We start from the raw sequence: 21,896 nt of genomic DNA on the forward strand, positions 1-21,896 counted from the left end.
GGAGGAACTTCGGCAAGTCTAAGCCTTCTCCATCCCGGGGGATTGGATGCCATCGAGAGTTCACAAACAACATTTTCCTGCATTCAAAAAGTTATTCTACAGCCGGGCACTGATGGCTCCTGCCTCTAATCCCAGCTACTCAGGAGGCTGAGTGAGATCTGAGGATCGTGGTTCAAAGCCAGCCTGGGCAGGAAAGCCCATGAGATTCTGATCTCCAATGAACCACCAGAAAACCAGGAGTGGTGCTGTGGCTCAAGGGGTACAGGGCCAAGCCTTGAGCAAAAGAAGCTCAGGGGTAGCGCCCAGGCCCTGAGTTCAAGCCTCAGGACTGACAACTACAAAAAAAACAAACTGTTTTTATTCAAACCAGGAGAACCAGGGCATTATTCCCTAATCTGAAGATGCAGCTCAAACATGCTCAAGACTCGCCGCAGACAAGAACAGCTTGATTGCTGGTACAGAAGGCTGCTAAAATTAGGTTTTTAGATGGCTACTGTGGCATCTTTTGAAAAGTATTTTTTAAGTGAGGGGCTGGTTAGCTGGGTGCCGGTGGCTCCCGCCTGTCATCCCAGCTACTCAAGAGGCTGAGATCTGAGGATCGAGGGTGGAGGCCAGGACAGATACACCCGAGAGACTCTGACCTCTCTCACCTCTCCAAAAGCTGGGAGCATCGGTGTGGCTCAAGTGGTAGAATGCCAGCGTGGAGCACAAAGTGCCAAGTCAGAGCTCAAGGCCCTGAGTTCCATCCCCAGGACGGACAGGCAGGCAGGCAGGCAGGCAGACAGACATATACACACACAGACACACAGACACACACACACCCAAAGGACTGTTTGACCATGAACTGTAATTGCTAGTCCTGGGTATCTCTTATCTCTCGGGAGTCTAGACGCAGGCTTTGTAATTTGGCTTCCGCATGGGCTCAGCATGATTTTATGTCTGGGGTAAATCATGTGCTCAAGTGTTGACTTAAGGGTTTTTTGTTTTTTTTTGATCCCAGTACTGAGGCTTGAATTGAATTCATTCTTTCCTTCTTCCTTCCTTCCTTCCTTCCTTCCTTCCTTCCTTCCTTCTTTCTTCCTTCCTTCCTTCCTTCCTTCCTTCCTTCCTTCCTTCCTTCCTTCCTTCCTTCCTTCCTTCCTTCCTTCTCTTTCTTTCTTCTTTCCTTCCTTCCCTTTCTTTTCTTTTTTGGTCGGTCCTGAGGCTTGAACTCAGGGCTGGGCACTGCTGGCCCTGAGCTTCTTTTGCTCAAGGCTGGCGCTCTCCCACTTGAGCCACAGCGCCACTGCCAGCTTTTTCTGTGTATGTGGTGCTGAGGAATCGAACCCAGGGCCTCATGCATGCTAGGCGAGCGCTCTACCACGAAGCCACCTGCCCAGCCCTCTCTGTGCATTTTGACAAATGCTCCGATCAACCCCAATCAGCTAAGCTAGAAACATCAAGAACACCATCGTTTGCTGAAGTTTCAAAGATCCTAAATCAAGTGGAGCACCGGTGGCTCCCACCTGTCATCCCAGCCACTCTGGAGGCTGAGATCTGAGGATCACATTTAGAGGCCAGCCCCCGTGGGGAAGTACAGGAGGCTCTTTTCTCCAATGAACCATCAAAAAGCCAGAGACAGAGCTGTGGCTCAAAGGGTAGAGCAGCAGCCCTTGGCAAAAAAGAAAGAGCAGGGACTGGGAAGGGAGGAATAAAAAATGCACAGAGAAATTCAGGACACCAGTTGGCCTGGGTCATGGCCAGCTCAGCTTTCTGGTGGCAGTACTTTCTAGTGGCTTTTGTTTTTTGTTTTTTGTTTTGGTTGATTGTGAGGCTTGAACTCAGGGCCTGGCTCTGTCTCTGAGCTTTTTTTGTGTGTTCAAGGATAGCACTCTACCACTTGAGCCACAGCGCCCCTTCTGGCTTTTTCTGAATAGTTTATTGGAGATCAGAGTCTCAGAGACTTTCCTGCCCAGGCTGGCTTTGAACCGTGATCCTCAGATCTCAGCCTCCTGAGTAGCTGGGATGACAGGCCGGAGACACCGGTGCCCGGCTTCTAGTAGTTTTGAGATTATTCCTGAAGGAGGCCACTGTCCATCTAAAAGCTGTTGCTTTAGACGTCTAGCCAGGGGCTGTGGCTCACACCTGCCGTCCCAGGTAGCTACCCAGGAGGCTGAGATCTGAGGATCACGGTTCAAAGCCAGCCCGGGCAGGAAAGTCTGTGAGACCCTGATCTCCAATGAACCGGTGAAAGTTGGAAGTGGAGGTATGACTCAGAGATAGAGCACCAGCCTTGAGTGGAAAAAGCCCAGGCCCTGAATTCAAGCCCAGTACACACACACACATGCACACACACACACACGCACGTGCACACACGCACGCACGCACACACGCACACATGCACGCACGCACACAGACGTTGTTTTGAACTCTAGGACTGATGTTTTGACTTCTTGGATTAGATGCCATCAGCAAAAATAACAGGCATGGTGCGCATCGCAGATACTCCAGCAAACTGTTGTAATCCGAGGGCTGCACCTTAGATGCACACAGGAAAATCAAATACAGAAATGCAGAGAGAGGGCTGGGCAGGGGGCTCAGGGGTACAGCGCTCGCCTCGCACGCGCGAAGCCCCGGGTTCGATTCCTCAGCACCCCAGACACAGAAAGAGCCGGAAGGGACCCTGCGCGGCGCACGTGGTAGAGCGCCAGCCTGGAGCAAGAGAAGCTCAGGGCCCGCGCCCAGGCCCCGAGTTCAAGCCCCAGGATTATACGTAGAGAGGTAGTTTCCAGAATGTTCTGTGCCTGGGATAGCTGTCAGGTGGGGCACTCTTCTGGAATGTGCTGTGCTGGTGTTTGGCCTGGGGGTGATTCACCGGCAGCGCTTGGGCGGGGTGCCCTAGCTCCTCGATCTTGGGGAGACAGCCTCATCTGTTTTCCTTTTCTTTTTCTGGAAAGGGGGGGCGGGCGGCTCACTGCCCCCGACCCCCAGGACTGCTGGATGCAGGGCGGGCGGCTCACTGCCCCCGACCCCAGGACTGCTGGATGCAGGGTGGGCGGCTCACTGCCCCCGACCCCAGGACTGCTGGATGCAGGGCGGGCGGCTCACTGTCCCTGAACCCCAGGACTGCTGGATGCAGGGTGGGCGGCTCACTGCCCCCGACCCCAGGACTGCTGGATGCAGGGTGGGCGGCTCACTGCCCCCGACCCCAGGACTGCTGGATGCAGGGTGGGCGGCTCACTGCCCCCGACCCCAGGACTGCTGGATGCAGGGCGGGCGGCTCACTGCCCCCGACCCCAGGACTGCTGGATGCAGGGCGGGCGGCTCACTGCCCCCGACCCCAGGACTGCTGGATGCAGGGCGGGCGGCTCACTGCCCCCGACCCCAGGACTGCTGGATGCAGGGTGGGCGGCTCACTGTCCCTGAACCCCAGGACTGCTGGATGCAGGGCGGGCGGCTCACTGCCCCCGACCCCAGGACTGCTGGATGCAAGTTGTCTAAAGCGGTTAGGGCTGCGGCTAAGATGCCAGCTGCTTTCCCCTCCCTCCATGAGCAAGTTTCTCTCTGTTTTTCTGTATCCTTTCTTCCATTTCTTCTGGATTCCCTCAGCGCTGCTTCCTGCCTTCTTCCATGGATGTGTTTTGGAAGTTTCAGGAACAGAGGAGCTTGTGGACTTCATGGATGAAATCCACATGTCCCTTGTATTGGGAGGAATCTGGGTTTTTCCTCACTCGTGTCCAAGTGTAATATAAGCCTTTTCAAGCAATGCTAGATTGAAAATAAAGGATATCGTGTTCTGATGTTAAATACTGCCCTGCCTGGTGCTGGTGACACACACTATAATCCCAGCTGCCCGGGCGGCGGAGAGAGGAGGAGTGTGGATCGAGGTTGGCCTGGGTGGGAACGTCCGTGAGACTCCGATCTCCAAGGAGCCCCCAGAAAACCGCGAGTGGCGCTGTGGTGCCGAGCACCAGTTGCTCAGGGACAGGGCCTGAGCTCAAGGCCCTGAGTTCAAGACCCAGGACCGGCAGAAAGAGAAAAGAGAAAAAAGGGATCCTGGGGACAGGCACGAGTCTCAGGAGCGCAGAGACGCCGCGCACGCGCAGGAGAGGAGGCCGGGCCGGGGCGGCCAGCCGCGCGGCCTTGGCGTCCGCTCTGCCCTGGTCCAGGGCTGGCGGCGCGGCAGACGCAGGCAGCTCTGTCTCCCTGAGCTCAGTGACGGGGTCTTCAAGGAGGAGGCTCAGCGGAGATGCACGCTCACGCTCGCGTGTGTGTGTGTGTGTGTGCCTGTACCGGGCCTTGAACTCGGGGCCTGGGTGCTGTCCCTGACCTTCATTTTGCTCAAGGCTAGCTCTACAAACTTGAGCCATGCTTCTTTACCACCCCCCTCCACCCCCCCCTGCTGTCTGTCTGTCTGTCTGTCTGTGCCTGTCCATCTTTCTCCATCTCTCCTTGTCTCTCTCTCCGCGTCTCTGCATCTCTCCGACTCTGTCTCTCCGTCTGTCTCTCTCTCGGATGACCTGCGATGAAGTTTGTCATTCCTCTCCTCAGATCTCAGCCCCCCGAGGAGCTGGGATGACCGGCGGGAGCCATGGTGTCCGGCTTGGAGCCTGTCCTGACTTAAGGCTGGCCGGCCGCGTTACACGCAGTCACGGCCGGTCAACTTCTTAGTTTTGTCAAAACAAAACCGACATCCCGCCCCGTTGCCCGGTTGTTAGGAATCTCCAGCAGATCCCGCCCCGGTGAGCTTCTGGCCGTGGTTTGGAGAAGAGCGCGTGTCTGCGTCTGGCTGCGCTCAGCCGAGTGTGGTCCTGACGGCGTGTAATTGTCTGGCTGCGCTCAGCCGAGTGTGGTCCTGACGGCGTGTAAGCTCCCGTCCCTCGGTCCCCTGCGCCGTGTCTGTGCGTCTGGCAGCCGCAGGTGAGCCTCAGGGATGCTGCCCTGATGCTCTCTGCCCGGCATCTGCCGGGAAGGCCTCTGTTCTTCATGCCTGCGGCACATCGAAGCCTGTTCTGGAAGGTTCCCTCCAGGACCCCAAGGACTGCTGATTCTCGGCTACCTGGGGAAATACTGTCTTTCCTCTTCACAGAACATTTTGTGTGCCCCCTGCCCCCCACCTTTGGCCTGGCTGGGAAGGAGAATTCTGACCCTCTATAAATGAGCAAGGGTTTGACTTGTCTTCCCTATTTATTTATTTAGTTCTCATTTTGGAACTCGGGGCCCGCTGCTGTCCCTGAGCTTTTTCGCTCAAGGCTGGCTCTCTATCGCTTTGAGCCACAGCTCCACTTCTGGTTTTCCGGTGTTTTCATTAGAGATCAAAAGTCTCACGGACTTTCCTGCCCAGGCTGGCTTTGAACCCTGATCCTCAGATCTCAGCCTCCCGAGGAGCTGCGGTTATAGGTGTGAGCACCAGTGCCCAGCCCATATTTGAGTTTTTTTCTTTTTTTCTTTTTAAACTAGGGCTGAGAGCCGAACCCACGGCCTTGGGCGCGCCAGGCGGGCGCCCTTCCGCTGGGCTAAACCCCCAGCCCCTTGAGTTTTTTTCTTTCAGAAGATTGCACTAGCTACTCACGAGGGTGAAGCCTGAGGATTGTGGTTTGAAGCCAGCCCAGGCAGAAAAGGCCCGTAAGACTCTTCAGTTAACCAGCCACCCTCCCCTGCCAAAAGGCAGAAGTGGAGCTGTGGCTCAAGTGGTCGAGCGCCAGCCTTGAGCACAAAAGCTCAGAGACGGGATCTAGGCCTCGAGTTCAAGCCCGGGTACACACACACACACACACACACACACACACACACACACACACACACACACACACTCACACACACACACACCACGATGAGTTGTACATTGAACATACGCTTATTGCTCAATACAAACGTCTTCCACAGAGGTCTCTGGGAAAGCTCTGTGGAATGTTCTTTTCAGTTCTGAGGGCGTTTTGGAGGCTTTTAGCACGGTAGTCTCTAGTACCCGTGGAAACTTCCTGACTGGAGTCTGGACCGGGCCACGGAGCTGGCTCGGCCCGCGGGCACCGGCCAGAGCTGCGGCTCCACCCCGCGCTGTCGCCTTCTGGGCGATGTTGGTGACTGACCTCACTGGAGAGGCTTCCAGCCCCTTCTTTGCGTTAGGTAACTTCTGGGGTGGGGTCTCATTGTGTTGCTCGTGATCTTCCTGTCTAGCGGAGGGGATTACAGGCATGAACCAACACACAGGCCTAGTTGGTTGAAATGAAGATTGGTTTTTTTTGGTCATGGGTCTTAAACTCTGGGCCTGGGCGCCGTCCCTCAGCTCTTCAGCTCAAGGCGGGCGCTCTACCACTTGAACCACAGTGCCACTTCCAGTTTCTGGTGGCTTATTGGAGATCAGAGTCTCAGGGACTTTCCTGCCCGGGATGGCTTTGAACCGTGATCCTCCGATCTCAGCCTCCTGCGTAGCCGGGGTGACAGGTGCGAGCCGCCGGCACCCGGCGAAATGTCGATGCTTTTGATTGGGCTGCGGTTGAACGGTGTTGCTCTCAATCTCGGCTTCCCAGAGGCAGGGATGAAGGGCGTCTGCCGCCTCCCTCGGCCCTGACTGGGCCCCGGGGGGTGGGGTGCCGTTGCATCATGGGTTCCTGGGAGGAGAACAGGTGTGGATAATTAGCCAAAGCTGTGTAAACGTGGTGGTTAACGTGATCTGGTGATGATCTCAGCAGAACTGGCATTCCCGTGGCTCACTGTGGGGCACCTTGAGATATAGCGCTGCTCTTTGTGTGTGTGTGTGTGTGTGTGCGCATGTGCACAACATCTGCTCCTTATTCATCCTTTACCTTGGCAGAGTCTCCTCAACCTCAGACCCATAGGTGGTAAAATATCACAAGCAGCCAGGCGCTGGTAGCACACTCCTGTCATCCCAGCTGCGGCTGAGATCTGAGGATCGCGGTTCAAAGCCAGCCTGGGCAGGAAAGTCCGTGAGACTCTGATCTCCAAGGAACCACCAGAAAACCAGAAGTAGAGCTGTGGCTCAAAGTGGTAGAGTGCCGGCCTTGAACAAAAGAGCTCAAGGACAGCGCCCAGGCCCTGAGTTCAAGCCCCAAGGCCAACAACAACAAAGTCACAAGCTTCTGGTGCTCTTAAGCTGTCAACAGCGACTGTGTTTGCCCATCTGGAAGGTTAAGTTAGAAGTCATAATAAGGAATATTTACACAGAGCCTCAGCAGTGAACACTTCAACTTCTTATTGATGGATTATAAATAGTAGAAAACTTACACCGTCCCACGCTGGAATTTCCTGGTCTCCGCAATGCGGAGATGCAACTTTAAACCACATATAATACACACAGCTGAGCCAGGTGAAGGCCGCGAGCCTCTTTTCTGTAAACAGAAGATAAGAACTCTACCCATTGTGCCAATTCCTCCTGGCTATACTTCTCATCCGCGGGAGTATTTCAGCTCTGCGGCTCATGCCTGTAGTCCCTGCTACTCAGTCGGCAGAGCTCTGAGAATCTCGGTTTTAAGCCACCCAGGGCAGACAAATCCTGGAGACTCTGATCTTCAGTGAACCAGCAAAAAGCTGGAAGTGGAGGTGTGGCTCAAGTGGTAGAGCACCAGCCTTGAGCCAACCCCCACCCCAGGTCCTGGGTTCAAGCCTCAGCAGCAGAGCGTAAGACCTAAAGGGCCTTGCTTTCTGAATAGATGCCCTCTGTGTCAGTTCTTACTCCACCCTGATTCTGCAGGAAAAGTGAATTTTCAAGGCCCGTGAGTCATTTGTGTTCGTTGGCGTTTTGCCAGTGGTTGGCAAATTTTCCTTTCAGTTGAAGGAAAATGCGGTTTTGGTCCTGGACCAGCCAGGTGGAAAAGTGCTCCTTCTCCTCCTCCTTCGGGCACGCAGCCCTGCTGTAACATGAACCCAGAACGCGATCTAATGCTGCTCGCTCTGCTACGCAGCCTCTCAGAACTAAGGGGACTTTCACATGTTGGGTGCTCTTGGCCCACACTGACCACGTTAGGAGCCTGTGTGTCCGGGCGCCGGCGGCTCGCGCCGGTCAGCCCAGCTGCTCAGGAGGCTGAGATCTGAGGATGGCGGTTCAAAGCCAGCCCGGGCGGGAGAGCCCACGAGACTCATGGTGCTTCACAGACACTAGGTGGAAAATGAGCTACAGCTGTGGGCAGAGATGGGAAGGAAGCACTGGGGGAAAGAGAGGGAGGGAGACACTGTCCCGAAGAAATTGTGTGTGTGTGTGTGTGTGTGTGTGTGTGTGTGTGTGTGTCTGTGTGTGTGTGTCTGTGTGTCTGTGTGTGTGTGTGTCTGTGTGTGTATGTCTGTGTGTGTGTCTGTGTGTGTGTGTCTGTATGTCTGTCTGTGTGTGTGTGTGTCTGTGTGTGTGTGTGTCTGTGTGTGTGTGTCTCTGTGTGTGTGTGTCTGTGTGTGTGTGTCTGTGTGTGTGTGTGTGTGTGTGTCTGTGTCTGTGTGTCTGTGTGTGTATGTCTGTGTGTGTGTGTGTGTGTGTCTGTGTGTGTATGTCTGTGTGTGTGTGTCTGTGTGTCTGTGTGTGTGTTTGTGTCTGTCTGTGTGTCTGTGTGTGTGTGTGTCTGTCTGTGTCTGTGTGTGTGTCTGTGTGTGTGTGTTTCTGTATGTGTGTCTGTGTGTGTGTCTGTGTGTCTGTGTGTGTATGTCTGTGTGTGTGTCTGTGTATGTCTCTGTGTGTGTGTCTGTGTGTCTCTGTGTGTGTGTGTCTGTCTGTGTCTGTGTGTGTGTCTGTGTGTGTGTGTGTTTCTGTATGTGTGTCTGTGTGTGTCTGTGTGTCTGTGTGTGTATGTCTGTGTGTGTGTCTGTGTATGTCTCTGTGTGTGTGTCTGTGTGTCTGTGTGTGTGTCTGTGTGTGTGTCTGTGTGTGTCTGTGTGTGTATGTCTCTGTGTGTCTGTGTGTCTGTGTGTGTGTCTGTGTGTGTGTCTGTGTGTGTCTGTGTGTATGTCTGTGTCTGTGTGTGTATGTCTCTGTGTGTGTTTGTATGTGTGTCTGTGTGTGTGTCTGTGTGTCTGTCTGTGTGTGTGCTGGTCCTGAGGCTTAAACTCAGGGCCTGGGCACTGCCCTTGAGCTTTTTCACTCAAGGCTGGCGCTCTACTACCTGAGCCACAGCTCCACGTCTGGCTTTTTGCTGGTTCCTTGGAGATGAGAGTCTCACAGGCGTTCCTGCCGGGCTGGCTTTGAGCCGCGGTCCTCACTCTCAGCCTCCTGGGTGTCTGGGGTGGCGGGCGCGAGCCCCAGCCCTCGGCTTCGCTCCCTTTCTGGATGGGGCAGGTGCGGATCCTCGGGGGCTTCACATTTCTTTGTGCGGGGGTTTGGAAAGGAATGCAGGTTCTGTCACTATCACCCTGGCGCTGGATTCCGACATTGCCTGAACGTCTGTGTTTCTGCAAAACCGTTGGCTTCAGGTCTGAAGGTTCAACTTTGTTTTGCGTTAGTGCCTCAGTTAAGAAGCAATGGAGGAGGCGGGGAAGGTGGCTCAGGGTAGAGCGCGGGCCTCGCAGGCATGAACCCGGGGTTCGATTCCTCAGCACCACAGACAGAAAAAGCCGGAAGTGGCGCTGTGGCTCAAGCGGTAGAGCGCCAGCCTTGAGCACAAGGAGCCTCAGGGACACGCTTGTCATCCCAGCTACTCAGGAGGCTGAGAGCTGAGGATGGCTGTTCAAAGCCAGCCCGGGCACCAAAGTCCATGAGAGTCTTAACTCCAGTGCACCAGCCACAGGCTGGAAGTGGAGCTGTGGCTCAAGTCGGAGAGCGCCAGCCTTGAGTGAAAGAGCTCAGGGACAGCGCCCGGGCCCTGAGTTCAAGCCCCAGCACGACATAAAATAAGTAAAGCCAAATGCAAGTAAAAAGTGACATTGAGCTGATTCCTAACTGGCCAGCCCTTTAACCTTTTTCTTTGTAGAAAAGGCCTACGACCGTGCTAGGTTTGTTTAGTTTAGTGTAGTTTGGTTTTTGCCAGTCCTGGGGCTTGAACTCAGGGCCTGGGCGCTGTTGCTGAGCTTCTTTGGCTCAAGGCTGGCGCTCTACTATTTGAGCCACAGTGCCACTTCTGGCTTTTTCTGAGTAGTTTTTAATGGCGATAGGTTGCTTGGGTTGGCTTCAAACCATGATCTTCATAGCTCAGCCTCCTGAGAATCTGGGATTACAGGCGTGAGCGCTGGTGCCTGGCTACTGTGCTGGTTTAAGAGACAGGGTTACAAGGCACCAAATAGCTAAATGGCTATCGGCAGGAAAAAAACAGTAGATTGCTCAGAGACACCGGCCAGGTTGTGTTTATGATAACATTTGCCTATTTTTAGAATTGTTATTATAAAGGCGATATGCAAAGGGGTAACAAATACACGAGTCAGGTGAAGAGTACATTTCTGTATTTGCCTTTTGTTTTTTGCCGGTCCTGGGGCTTGAACTCAGGGCCTGGGCGCTGCCCCTGAGCTACTTTGTGCTCAAGGCTGGCGCTCTACCACTTGAGCCACAGCGCCACTTCCGGCTTTTCTGAGTGGTTTGTTGGAGATAAGAGTTTCACGGGGACTTTCCTCCTGTCTGGGCTGACTTCAAACTACAAGCCTCAGACCTCAGCCTCCTGAGTAGCTGGGATGACAGGTGTGAGCCACGGCGCCTGGCTCTTCTTTTCCTCTTTCTCTCTTCCTTCCTCTCTTTTCTTTTTTGCTTTGGTGCCGATCCTAGGCCTTTTCTGTGTCTGTGGTGCCCAGGGCCTCAGGCATGCTGGGCGAGGGCTCTCCCTCCGAGCCCCTGCCCCGCCGGGCCAGGGTGTGTTTGGTGCCTGTCTGAGTTCCGGCATTCCGTCTGTCTTGCAGACTGCCTGTTCAAGGTGTGCCCGATGAATCGCTACTCCGCCCAGAAGCAGTACTGGAAAGCCAAGCAGGCCAAGCAAGGCAACCACACGGAGGCCGCCCTGCTGAAGAAGCTGCAGGTAGGGGCGCGGCCACGCCGCCGAGCCAGCTGGCGGGGAGGGAGACGTGTCTGTACAGATCACACACCCTTCCAGAGCTTTCCAGCGTCTGCCATGTGCCCAGGGCAGAGAGATGTCATTTTAACAACCGGCTGTGGTTTTCGAGGGTCAGGTGGGGTCGTTTCTCGCTTGGCACGTTGAGACACATTCTGGATGTCTTTTTGCGGGGAAAGGCGTGCCCGGTGAATTCAAGCCTTCCCTCCCACAGAGCAGGAAGCAGAAGCCCCCGTCGGAACGCGGCGTCCGGCTCCTAGCTCGCTTGACATCTATTCAGTTCTTCCCCCTGAAAGAGATAGAAAAAAATAACTTAAACATCAAGGATCCTGGCCCGGCTGCACGTAACGTTGATAACAGCTTCACGTGACATCAACACAGAAAAAGAGGGCTCAGGGATAGAGCGCTCGCCTTGCACGCACGAGGCCCTGGGTTCGATTCCCCAGCACCACATAAGCAGAAAAAGCCAGAAGTGGCGCTGTGGCTCAAGGGGTAGAGCGCTAGCCTTGAGCAAAAGGAGCTCAGGGACAGCGCCCAGGCCCTGAGTTCAAGCCCCAGGACTGGCAGGAAAAAAAAAATCCTGTTTGTAGCCAGGCCCTGGTGGCTCACGCCTGTAATCCCAGCAACTCAGGAGGCTGAGAGCTGAGGATTAGGATTCAATGCTGGCCCAGACAGCAAGGTCCATTAATGTTGAATTTCCAATTTACCAGCAAAAAACCCAAAGTGGAGCTGTGGCTGAAGTGGTAGAGAGCCAGCCTTGAGCAAACAAGGGAAGGAATATTGTAAGGTCCTGTGTTCAAGCCCCTGTGTGGGCGTGTGCACACACACACAGACACACAGACACACAGACACACACACACACACACACACACACACACCCAAAACCCAAACAGACCAAACTAGAAAGACCGATGTTTCCAGTCTCCCCAAGTGTGAGTTGGATGGAACTGAATTTTGCATCGTTAACGGTCCTCTTAGTTAAAGAAGAACCCGAGGCATATGTAATTCTCACTATCCTGCGTAGTCTGACACTCCTTCCTAAGAGAGTTTTGTCAGACTAGACTTTCCTGACGTTTCTGGAGTAAAAGTGACTGACGATGTCTCACTGAATTTAGCAAACATTGAAAAATGAGCAAGTTCACTGTGATCATTTATTTATTCTTTCTCTCACACACACCAAGGTATAGTCTATTTATTAGATTTCTAGTTTGATTCTTGTTCCTAAAGCTGTCTGCTTCCTGGTTAGTTTCTGTGCCCTTCGCTGTATTTCTGCGCTGAGTACTTGCTAATTATTTTATAGCATGCTGCTGAGTTAGAGCAGAAGCAAAACGAATCCGAGAACAAGAAGCTGTTGGGAGAAATTGTGAAGTACAGTAACGTCATCCAAGTAAGTCTCTGTTTTTGCTTAAAAAAGGTAACTATTTGGTGGCTGGATTGCTTACCCATCCGTGAGGTTAGAGTGCCGACCGTGTGAAACAATCTGAGCGAGAAGGCTTAGCTCTTCAGTGGGGGATACAGGTGTCCTGGGGATTCACTTTATATCCACTATTTACACACTTAAAAATAAGTTGGAGCTGGGCACCAGTGGCTCACGCCTGTAATTCCAGCTACTTAGGAGGCTGAGAGCTGAGGATCAGGGTTCGAAGCCAACCCTGAGCAGAAAAGTTCGTGAGACTCTTATCTCCAATGAATTATTCAGAAAAAGCTGGGCGTGGGGCTGTGGCTCAAGCGGTAGAGCTCCAGCCTTGAGCACAAAGAGGCTCAGGGACAGCGCCCAGACCCTGAGTTCAAGCCCCAGGACCGGCAAAATAAATAAATATATAATACGTTGGAACGCTGTTCAGGAAGGGAGACAGTCGCAGCCTCCTGACAGTGAGCCCCACAGGGAGAGGCCCCCTGCAGGGAGAGGCCCCCCGCAGGGAGAGGCCCCCCCAGGGAGAGGCCCCCGCAGGGAGAGGCCCCCCCGTAGGGAGAGGCCCCCGTAGGGAGAGGCCCCCGCAGGGAGAGGCCCCCGCAGGGAGAGGCCCCCACAGGGAGAGGCTCCCCGCAGGGAGAGGCCCTCCCGCAGGGAGAGGCCCCCCGTAGGGAGAGGCCCTGCAGGGAGAGGCCCCCCCACAGGGAGAGGCCCCCCTCAGGGAGAGGCCCCCGCAGGGAGAGGCCCCCCGCAGGGAGAGGCCCCCGCAGGGAGAGGCCCCCTGCAGGGAGAGGCCCCCCGCAGGGAGAGGCCTCGGGAGAGGCCCCCACAGGGAGAGGCCCCATGCAGGGAGAGGCCCCCCGCAGGGAGAGGCCCCCACAGGGAGAGGCCCCCCGCAGGGAGAGGTCCCCCGCAGGGAGAGGCCCCCGCAGGGAGAGGCCCCCCCGCAGGGAGAGGCACCCCCGTAGGGAGAGGCCCCCGCAGGGAGAGGCCCCCCCATAGGGAGAGGCCTCGGGAGAGGCCCCCACAGGGAGAGGCCCCCCTGCAGGGAGAGGCCCTCCGTAGGGAGAGGCCCCCCGCAGGGAGAGGCCCCCCGTAGGGAGAGGCCCCCGCAGGGAGAGGCCCCACAGGGAGAGGCCCCCCTGTAGGGAGAGGCCCCCGCAGGGAGAGGCCCCCCCGCAGGGAGAGGCCCCCCCGCAGGGAGAGGCCCCCCGTAGGGAGAGGCCCCCGCAGGGAGAGGCCCCCCGCAGGGAGAGGCCCCCCATAGGGAGAGGCCCCCGTGGGGAGAGGCCCCGCAGGGAGAGGCTCCCCGCAGGGAGAGGCCCCCGCAGGGAGAGGCCCCCCCGCAGGGAGAGGCCCCCCGCAGGGAGAGGCCTCGGGAGAGGCCCCCACAGGGAGAGGCCCCCTGCAGGGAGAGGCCCCCCGCAGGGAGAGGCCCCCGCAGGGAGAGGCCCCCCGCAGGGAGAGGCCCCCCACAGGGAGAGGCCCCCCGTAGGGAGAGGCCCCCCACAGGGAGAGGCCCCCCGCAGGGAGAGGCCCCACAGGGAGAGGCCCCCCTGTAGGGAGAGGCCCCCGCAGGGAGAGGCCCCCATGTAGGGAGAGGCCCCCGCAGGGAGAGGCCCCCCTGTAGGGAGAGGCCCCCGCAGGGAGAGGCCCCCCCGCAGGGAGAGGCCCCCCGTAGGGAGAGGCCCCCCCCGCAGGGAGAGGCCCCCCGCAGGGAGAGGCCCCCCACAGGGAGAGGCCCCCCGCAGGGAGAGGCCCCCGTGGGGAGAGGCCCCGCAGGGAGAGGCCCCCCGCAGGGAGAGGCCCCCGCAGGGAGAGGCCCCCCCGCAGGGAGAGGCCCCCCGCAGGGAGAGGCCTCGGGAGAGGCCCCCACAGGGAGAGGCCCCCTGCAGGGAGAGGCCCCCCGCAGGGAGAGGCCCCCGCAGGGAGAGGCCCCTGCAGGGAGAGGCACCCCGCAGGGAGAGGCCTTGGGAGAGGCCCCCCACAGGGAGAGGTCCCCCTGCAGGGAGAGGCCCCCCTGCAGGGAGATGCCCCCCGCAGGGAGAGGCCCCCCACAGGGAGAGGCCCCCCGCAGGGAGAGGCCCCACAGGGAAAGGCCCCCCTGTAGGGAGAGGCCCCCGCAGGGAGAGGCCCCCCTGTAGGGAGAGGCCCCCCCGCAGGGAGAGGCCCCCCGTAGGGAGAGGCCCCCGCAGGGAGAGGCCCCCCGCAGGGAGAGGCCCCCCACAGGGAGAGGCCCCCCGCAGGGAGAGGCCCCGCAGGGAGAGGCCCCCCTGTAGGGAGAGGCCCCCGCAGGGAGAGGCCCCCCTGTAGGGAGAGGCCCCCGCAGGGAGAGGCCCCCCCGCAGGGAGAGGCCCCCCGTAGGGAGAGGCCCCCGCAGGGAGAGGCCCCCCGCAGGGAGAGGCCCCCCGTAGGGAGAGGCCCCCGCAGGGAGAGGCCCCCCGCAGGGAGAGGCCCCCCGCAGGGAGAGGCCCCCCGCAGGGAGAGGCCCCCCGCAGGGAGAGGCCTCGGGAGAGACCCTCGCAGGGAGAGGCCCCCCGTAGGGAGAGGCCCCCGCAGGGAGAGGCCCCCCGCAGGGAGAGGCCCCCCGTAGGGAGAGGCCCCCGCAGGGAGAGGCCCCCCGCAGGGAGAGGCCCCCGCAGGGAGAGGCCCCCCGCAGGGAGAGGCCCCCCGCAGGGAGAGGCCCCCGCAGGGAGAGGCCTCAGGACACTGCCTGGCACCAGCAGCTCCCGCTGCATCCTGGCCTCTCCGGATGCTGAGAGCAGAGGATCTCGGTGTAGGGCAGGAAAGTCCGTGAGACACTTACCTCCACGCGCCAGCAAAACAACAGCAACAACAACAACAGCAACGCGCCACAGGAATCCTAAATAGAGACGTGGATTGAGTGGTCCAGGACCTGCCTTGAGTGCAAAACTTAACAGAAAGTGCCCAGGCCCTGAGTTCAAGCCCAAGTTCTGACATGAAAGGAAAAAAAAGGAAGGAAGGGAGGGAGAAAGGGAGGGAAGGAAGGAGAGAAAGAAGGAAGGAAGAAAAGAAGGAAAGAAAATATCTTCCTCCTATAGAACAAAACCACCTAGCTCCTTAGGAGGCTGAGACTTCCTTCCTTTCTTCCTTCCTTCCTTCCCTCCTTCCCTCCTTCCCTCCTTCCCTCCTTCCCCTTCCTTCCTTCCTTCCTTCTTTTCTTCCTTCCTTCCTTCCTTCCATCCTTCCCTCCCTCCCTCCTCCTCCCTCCCTTCTTCCCTCCCTCCCTCCTTCCTTCCTTCCTTCTTCCCTACCTCCCTCCTTCCTTCCTTCCTTCCTTCTTCCCTACCTCCCTCCTTCCTTCCTTCCTTCCTTCTTCCCTACCTCCCTCCTTCCTTCCTTCCTTCCTTCCTTCCTTCCTTCTGTGTCTGTCTTGAGGCTTGAACTCAGGGCCTTGGCAATGTCCTTCAGCTTTCTCACTCAAGGCTGGTGCTTTACCACTTGGGCCACGCCTCTGCTGGTTCACTGGAGATAGAGTCTCGGGCTGGCTTCTACCTGCACTGCTCAGGTCTCAGAAGCTGGGATGCCTGTGAGCTACAGAGGGCACATCCCACACGGCCCAGTGCGACCTGACCTCCCGCATGGCCGGTGCAACCTGACCTCCCTCCCCCACCGCCCAGTGTGATCTGACCTCCCGCACCGCCCAGTGCGATCTGTTACAGACTTGCGGGTGAAGCCACCCAGGGGAGGGAGACCTGATCCGAGCGACGATGTTTTCCCTGCAGCTGCTGCACATCAAAAGCAACAAATACCTGACGGTGAACAAGCGGCTGCCCGCTCTGCTGGAGAAGAACGCCATGCGGGTGTCCCTGGACGCGGCCGGCAACGAGGGCTCCTGGTTCTACGTCCACCCCTTCTGGAAGCTGCGGAGCGAGGGGGACAATGTGCGTGCACATCCCAGGGGAAACTGAGGCCCGTGGGGGCGGGTCCTAACCACCCACAAAGGAAAGGGACGCTGTCGGTTCCCAATCCATGACTTACCTTCTGGGAACGGATTTTACTAGGTGCAGTGCACTCATTCATGGAGAACAGATTGGGCCCAGAAATCATAAAAGAAAAGGGAAAAAAAAAAACCCCACACAGTTAAGATTAAAGTTGGGCACCGGTGGCTCCCGCCTGTCATCCGGGTGACGCAGGAGGCTGAGATCTGGGGATCGAGGTTCAAAGCCAGCCCGGGCAGGAAAGTCCGGGACACCCTGATCTCCGATGAACCACCAGAAAAAGTTGGAAGTGGCGCCGTGGCTCAGGTGGTAAGACACGAGTCATAAACGCAGAGAGACACTCAGGCACAGCACCCAGGCTCTGAGTTCAAGTCCCAGGACCGGGGATGGGGGGGTGGGGAGCTGGGCTCCAGTGGCTCAAATCTATAATCCCAGCTATTCAGGAGACATCTGAGTATCTCAGTTCAAAGCCAACTTCAGCAGGAAAGTCTGTGAGACTCTCTGTATAGTTCACCAGCAAAAATGACCCGAGTGGCTTTGTGGCTCCAGTGGTAGAACTCGCACCTAGAGCAAAGAGTCAGATCAGCCCACGAGATGCTTCGCTCAGGTCTCAGTACCGGCACAAAGAGTCCAGAGGAAAGGAATGAACCGAGTCGTCTTCAGCCACGGGCCGCGCCAGAGCCCTGACGCTGCTCTCGTGTTTGACAAGCTGTTTTTGATTCGTGGTTTTGTTTTTTTAGAGAGAGGCAGAATTTACGACCTTGTCTGGTCAAGAAGGATTGAACAGGAGCTGTGTGTGTAGGAAGCGGCTCTTGCCTTTGGGTTTACGGAGCAGTGAGTCACAGCTCCGCACACCGGGCCGAACCACAGTAGTTATCACGTCCTGGCTTTTATGCGCTGTTGTAGGAACCAGGTCCTGGGCGAGGAATCATAGCTGTCCATCTACTTACTGATGGCGGCCATGCGGAACAGAAATCAGGAGATGCTTACAGACCACAGAGTAAACTTAAGTCGTTCTAAAAAGGATTTTTTTTTGCCCGATTTTGTATATTTGAATCAATGGTGTGAGGTGAGCTGGGGTGTGATACAATAAAATAATTGCTCGACAGTCCCCAGCTCTTCGAGTTCGCCGATGCTGGATGAGCAGGTGGCACTTCCCGGCCACGCAGCAGCCTGAGACCTGAGGATCGGGGTTTGAGCCCAGCCCGGGCAGGAAAGTCTTGGAGACTCTTCACTCCGATTAATCACAGAAAAAGCCAGAAGTGGAGCTGTGGCTCAAATGGTAGAGTGTTGGCTTCGGGCTCAGGGAGAGCGCCGAGGCCCTGAGTTCAAGCCCCAGGACTGGCAGTAAAAAAAGAACAACACAGCAACAAAACCAAACCCCTAAACTGTCCAGCACCAGACAACAACAACAACAACAAAAACCACCCCAAACCCCAGTACAGCTGAGTGTTCTCCGTTAAGCCGGATTCCCTTTTCGTGAACGTGCTGTGGGTGTGACAGAAATGTCTCCCTTTCACAGTAAGGCTGCTTTTCCGAGTGAATTCTGAAGTACGCGTCCGCTCCCACAGGACGCACGCGCAGGAGTCAATGTGGCGGTGGCTGACCTGGCCCCTCTTCCCGCAGTAAGGTCTGGGCGGCGCCTGCCAGCCCAGGGTGTGCCGCACGTGAAGTCTTGTGCTGGTTTCCTTAAGGAAAAGCAACAAGCCCTTCTTGGATCGATTGCGTTTTCCTTTTTGGCATCAAGGGGCATGTGCTGTGAGCATACGGGAACGAACGGCCATCAACCCTCCGTCATTCAGAAACTGTCCATCCATTTTGGGCACACCCCAGCCCCCCAAGCAGAGCAGGCCTTGAGACTCTCATCTCCAAAAAAACAAAAAGCCAGACGTGGAGGCTGGGCGCAAGAGGCTGAGTGCCGACCTTGGTGAAGGAAGCCACGCCAGGGCGCGAGGCCTGAGTTCCAGCCCCTGTCCTTTCTGTTTGGTCGGTGGTGGGACTCGAACTCTGAGCCTGGGCGCTGTCCCTCAGCTCCTCAGCCCAAGGCTGGCGTGCTACCACTTGAGCCACAGCTCCTTCTTTTGGGTGGATGTATGAGTTGTTGGAAGTAAGAGCCACATAGACCTTCTTGCCTGGGCTGGCTTTGAACTGTGATTGCAAATCTCAGCCTCCTGAGTGGCTGGGATTATAGCTGTGAGCCACTGGTGCCGTTACTTACCCATCTTTTGACTCCAAAGAGCAGCAGAGAGTACTTGTCTTGCTCTTTTTTCTCTCTCCTTTTCCCTCCCTCCCTACTCTTCTCCCCCCAGTTCTTGGGGCTCGAACTCAGGGCTTGGGCCGTGTCCACGAGTTTATTATTCCCCAATGCTAGCTCTCCACCACCGGAGCCACATCTGCACACCCGGCCTTTTGCTGGTACATTGGAGATGAGCGGCCGACAGACTCTCTTGCTTTGGCGGGCTTTGTACTGCGATCCCCCGATCTCAGCCTCCGTCCGGAGAGGCCGGGCTGCGCTGTGTGTTGATGGCGATTTCTTCCTGATTACAGATCGTGGTCGGGGATAAGGTTGTTCTGATGCCCGTGAACGCCGGGCAGCCTCTTCATGCCAGCAACATCCAGCTCCTAGACAACCCGGGCTGCAAGGAAGTGAGTTCCATGATCCGAAGTGAGCTAGTTAGTAATCCAAACGATGTGTAGATAGCTAGTAATTGTTTGTGAGCAGTCCTTAGGCGGTACTATGTGTATGTGCATACACCATGTGAGCCACGGCGCCACTTCCGGCTTTTTTTGGTGATTCATTGGAGGTGAGAGTCTCACAGGCTTTCCTGCCCACAGTCCTCGGCTCTCGGCCTCCTGGGTAGCCAGGATGACCGGCGTGAGCCTGTGTGGAAGGCTCAGCATCGCACGAGTCAGGGGATGAGGACAGTGCTTTTACGGACAGTGTGACCCCTTCCTTTGCTTTCCCCCCGTGGGTCCCCCGTAGGAACATGCTCTTTTTCTTTGCCAGTCCTGGGGCTTGAACTCAGGGCCCGTCCCGGAGCTTCTTTTGCTCAAGGCTGGCGTCCGTCCGCCCCTGAGCCCCGCGCCAGCCCCGTAGCGTTCCCGCTCACCTTCCCGTTGGTTCCGTGCCAGGTGAACGCGGTTAACTGCAACACCAGCTGGAAGATCACCTTGTTCATGAAATTCAGCTCCTATCGGGATGACGTCTTGAAAGGAGTAAGTATCTGCCTCACTGGACCTTTCCTGGGAGGGACGAAGATGGTCTTCATAGAGTTCTGGAAGCCGAGCCCAGGTGTGCCGGGGTTCGCGGTGCCGGCGGGACCCCGCGCCTCGACGCCCCCGTGGATTCTCCCCGAGCAGCTCGGTGCCCGGAGCTCACGGGGCCGAGCCCGGGGCCGGGCTTCGCGCTCGGTCCGCCCAGCCCCGTGCTGGACTGGGGTGTCCTCGGCCTGCTCTTCCAGGGCGACGTGGTCAGGCTGTTCCACGCGGAGCAGGAGAAGTTCCTCACTTGCGACGAGTACGAGAAGCAGCAGCATATTTTCCTCCGGACCACGCTGCGCCAGTCGGCCACGTCCGCCACCAGCTCGAAAGCTCTCTGGGAAGTAGAGGTGTGTGCGTGTGTGTGTGTGAGTGCACGCGCGTGTGTGTGTGAGTGCGTGTGTGAGTGTGTGTGTGTGTGTGAGTGTGTGTGTGAGTGCGCGCGCGCGTGTGTGAGTGCATGTGTGTGTGAGTGTGCGTGTGTGTGAGTGCGTGTGTGTGAGTGCGCGCGTGTGTGTGTGTGAGTGCGTGTGTGAGTGTGTGTGTGTGTGCGTGCGTGTGTGTGTGAGTGCGTGTGTATGTGCGTGTGTGTGAGTGTGTGTGTGAGTGCGCGCGCGTGTGTGTGTGAGTGCGTGTGTATGTGCGCGCGCGTGTGTGAGTGCGTGTGTGTGAGTGCGCGTGTGTGTGTGAGTGCGTGTGTGTGCATGTGCGTTTGTGTGTGAGTGCGTGTGTGTGCATGTGCGTGTGTGTGAGTGCGTGTGTGTGTGAGTGCGCGCGTGTGTGAGTGTGTGTGTGAGTGCGCACGCTTGTGTGTGAGTGTGTGTGTGAGTGCGCACGTGTGTGTGTGTGTGTGAGTGCGTGTGTGTGTGAGTGCGCGCGTGTGTGTGAGTGTGTGTGTGAGTGCGTGTGTGTGTGTGAGTGTGTGTGTGTGCGTTTGTGAGTGTGTGTGCATGTGCGTGTGTGAGTGTGTGCGCGAGTGCGTTTGTGAGTGTGTGTGCGCGTGTGTGAGTGCGTGTGAGTGCATGTGTGTGTGTGAGTGCATGTGCGTGTGTGCGTGCGTGTGTGTGTGTGCGTGTGAGTGTGTGTGCGCGTGTGTGAGTGCGTGTGAGTGCATGTGCGTGTGTGAGTGCATGTGCGTGCGTGTGTGTGTGTGCGTGTGAGTGTGAGTGCGTGTGTGTGAGTGTGTGTGTGCGTGTGTGTGTGCGCACGTGCAAGACCTGGCTTTTTCTTTTCTAATATTTCTTTTCCGTTTTTATTTTGGTGCCCGTCCTGGGCCTTGAACTCAGGGCCTGGGCGCTGCCCTGAGCTCCTTTGGCTCACAGCTGGCGCTCTACCCCTCCAGCCACGGCGCCACTCCTGCCTTTTGGGGATAGTTTATTGGAGATGGTTTTCTTCGTGGCATCCTCAGATCTCAGCTTCCCACGGAGCTGGGCTGACGGTGTGAGCGGCCGCGTGGGGTGTGAGCGGCTGTCCGTCCGTCCGTGTGGTGGCTGCGTGGGGTGTGAGCGGCCGTCCGTCCGTCCGTGTGGCGGCCGGGTGGGGTGTGAGCGGCCGTCCGTCCGTGTGGCGGCCGTGTGGGGTGTGAGCGGCTGTCCATCCGTCCGTGTGGCGGCCGCGTGGGGTGTGAGTGTCCGTCCATCCATGTGGCGGCTGCGTGGGGTGTGAGTGGCCGTCTGTCTGTGTGGCGGCCGCGTGGGGTGTGAGCGGCCGTCCGTCCGTCCGTGTGGCGGCCGCGCGGGTGCTGGACACTCGCCGGCCGCGGGCTCGCTGAGCGGGGCCTGCCCTCTCTGCCCGCAGGTTGTCCACCATGACCCGTGCCGCGGCGGCGCCGGCCAGTGGAACAGCTTGTTCAGATTCAAACACCTGGCCACAGGGAGCTACCTGGCGGCCGAGGTAAGATGACCCTCCTGGCATCGAATTCTCTGGAAGACATCGCGTTGGCAGCAGTCAGTCGCTGCCAGTGCCATTCTGGGTCCTTGTTTGACACTATGAATCTTGTTGTGGTGAGTTTCATTTGTGCTGATACCGAGGCTTGAACGCGGGGCCGAGACCCCGTGAAGGCGGGCGCTCTCCCACCTGAGCCACGCCTCCACTTCTGGTTTTCTGGTGGTTCACTGGAGCTAAGCGTCTCACAGGCTTCCCTGCCCGGGCTGGCTTGGAACTGCGATCCCCAGATCTCAGCCTCCCGAGTCGCTGGGCGTGCCGGCGGGAGCCACCAGCGCCCGGCGTGAGGCTGCTCTGATTTTCCCCAGCCATGGGCATCGTTTACTGCTCAGCCCAAGGAACCAGGGCTTCGTGAGTGGTGGGCGTACC

At 57.5% G+C, this 21,896-nt stretch overlaps 1 protein-coding gene across 1 annotated transcript in view; it reads left to right on the forward strand.

Moving 5' to 3' along the window:
* Itpr2 (inositol 1,4,5-trisphosphate receptor type 2) overlaps window positions 1-21,896 on the forward strand; it is a 190,111-nt gene that overhangs the window by 24,965 nt on the left and 143,250 nt on the right. Inside the window, exons 3-9 of the mRNA XM_042671372.1 lie at window positions 10,801-10,916; window positions 12,250-12,336; window positions 16,110-16,268; window positions 18,873-18,971; window positions 19,458-19,541; window positions 19,787-19,933; window positions 21,381-21,476. Of these exons, the coding sequence (XP_042527306.1) occupies window positions 10,801-10,916; window positions 12,250-12,336; window positions 16,110-16,268; window positions 18,873-18,971; window positions 19,458-19,541; window positions 19,787-19,933; window positions 21,381-21,476 (788 nt within the window). The remainder of the gene's footprint in view (window positions 1-10,800; window positions 10,917-12,249; window positions 12,337-16,109; window positions 16,269-18,872; window positions 18,972-19,457; window positions 19,542-19,786; window positions 19,934-21,380; window positions 21,477-21,896) is intronic.

This window comes from Dipodomys spectabilis, unplaced genomic scaffold, assembly GCF_019054845.1.
Source record: "Dipodomys spectabilis isolate Male_0828 unplaced genomic scaffold, ASM1905484v1 ptg000613l, whole genome shotgun sequence".
NCBI lineage: Eukaryota > Metazoa > Chordata > Mammalia > Rodentia > Heteromyidae > Dipodomys > Dipodomys spectabilis.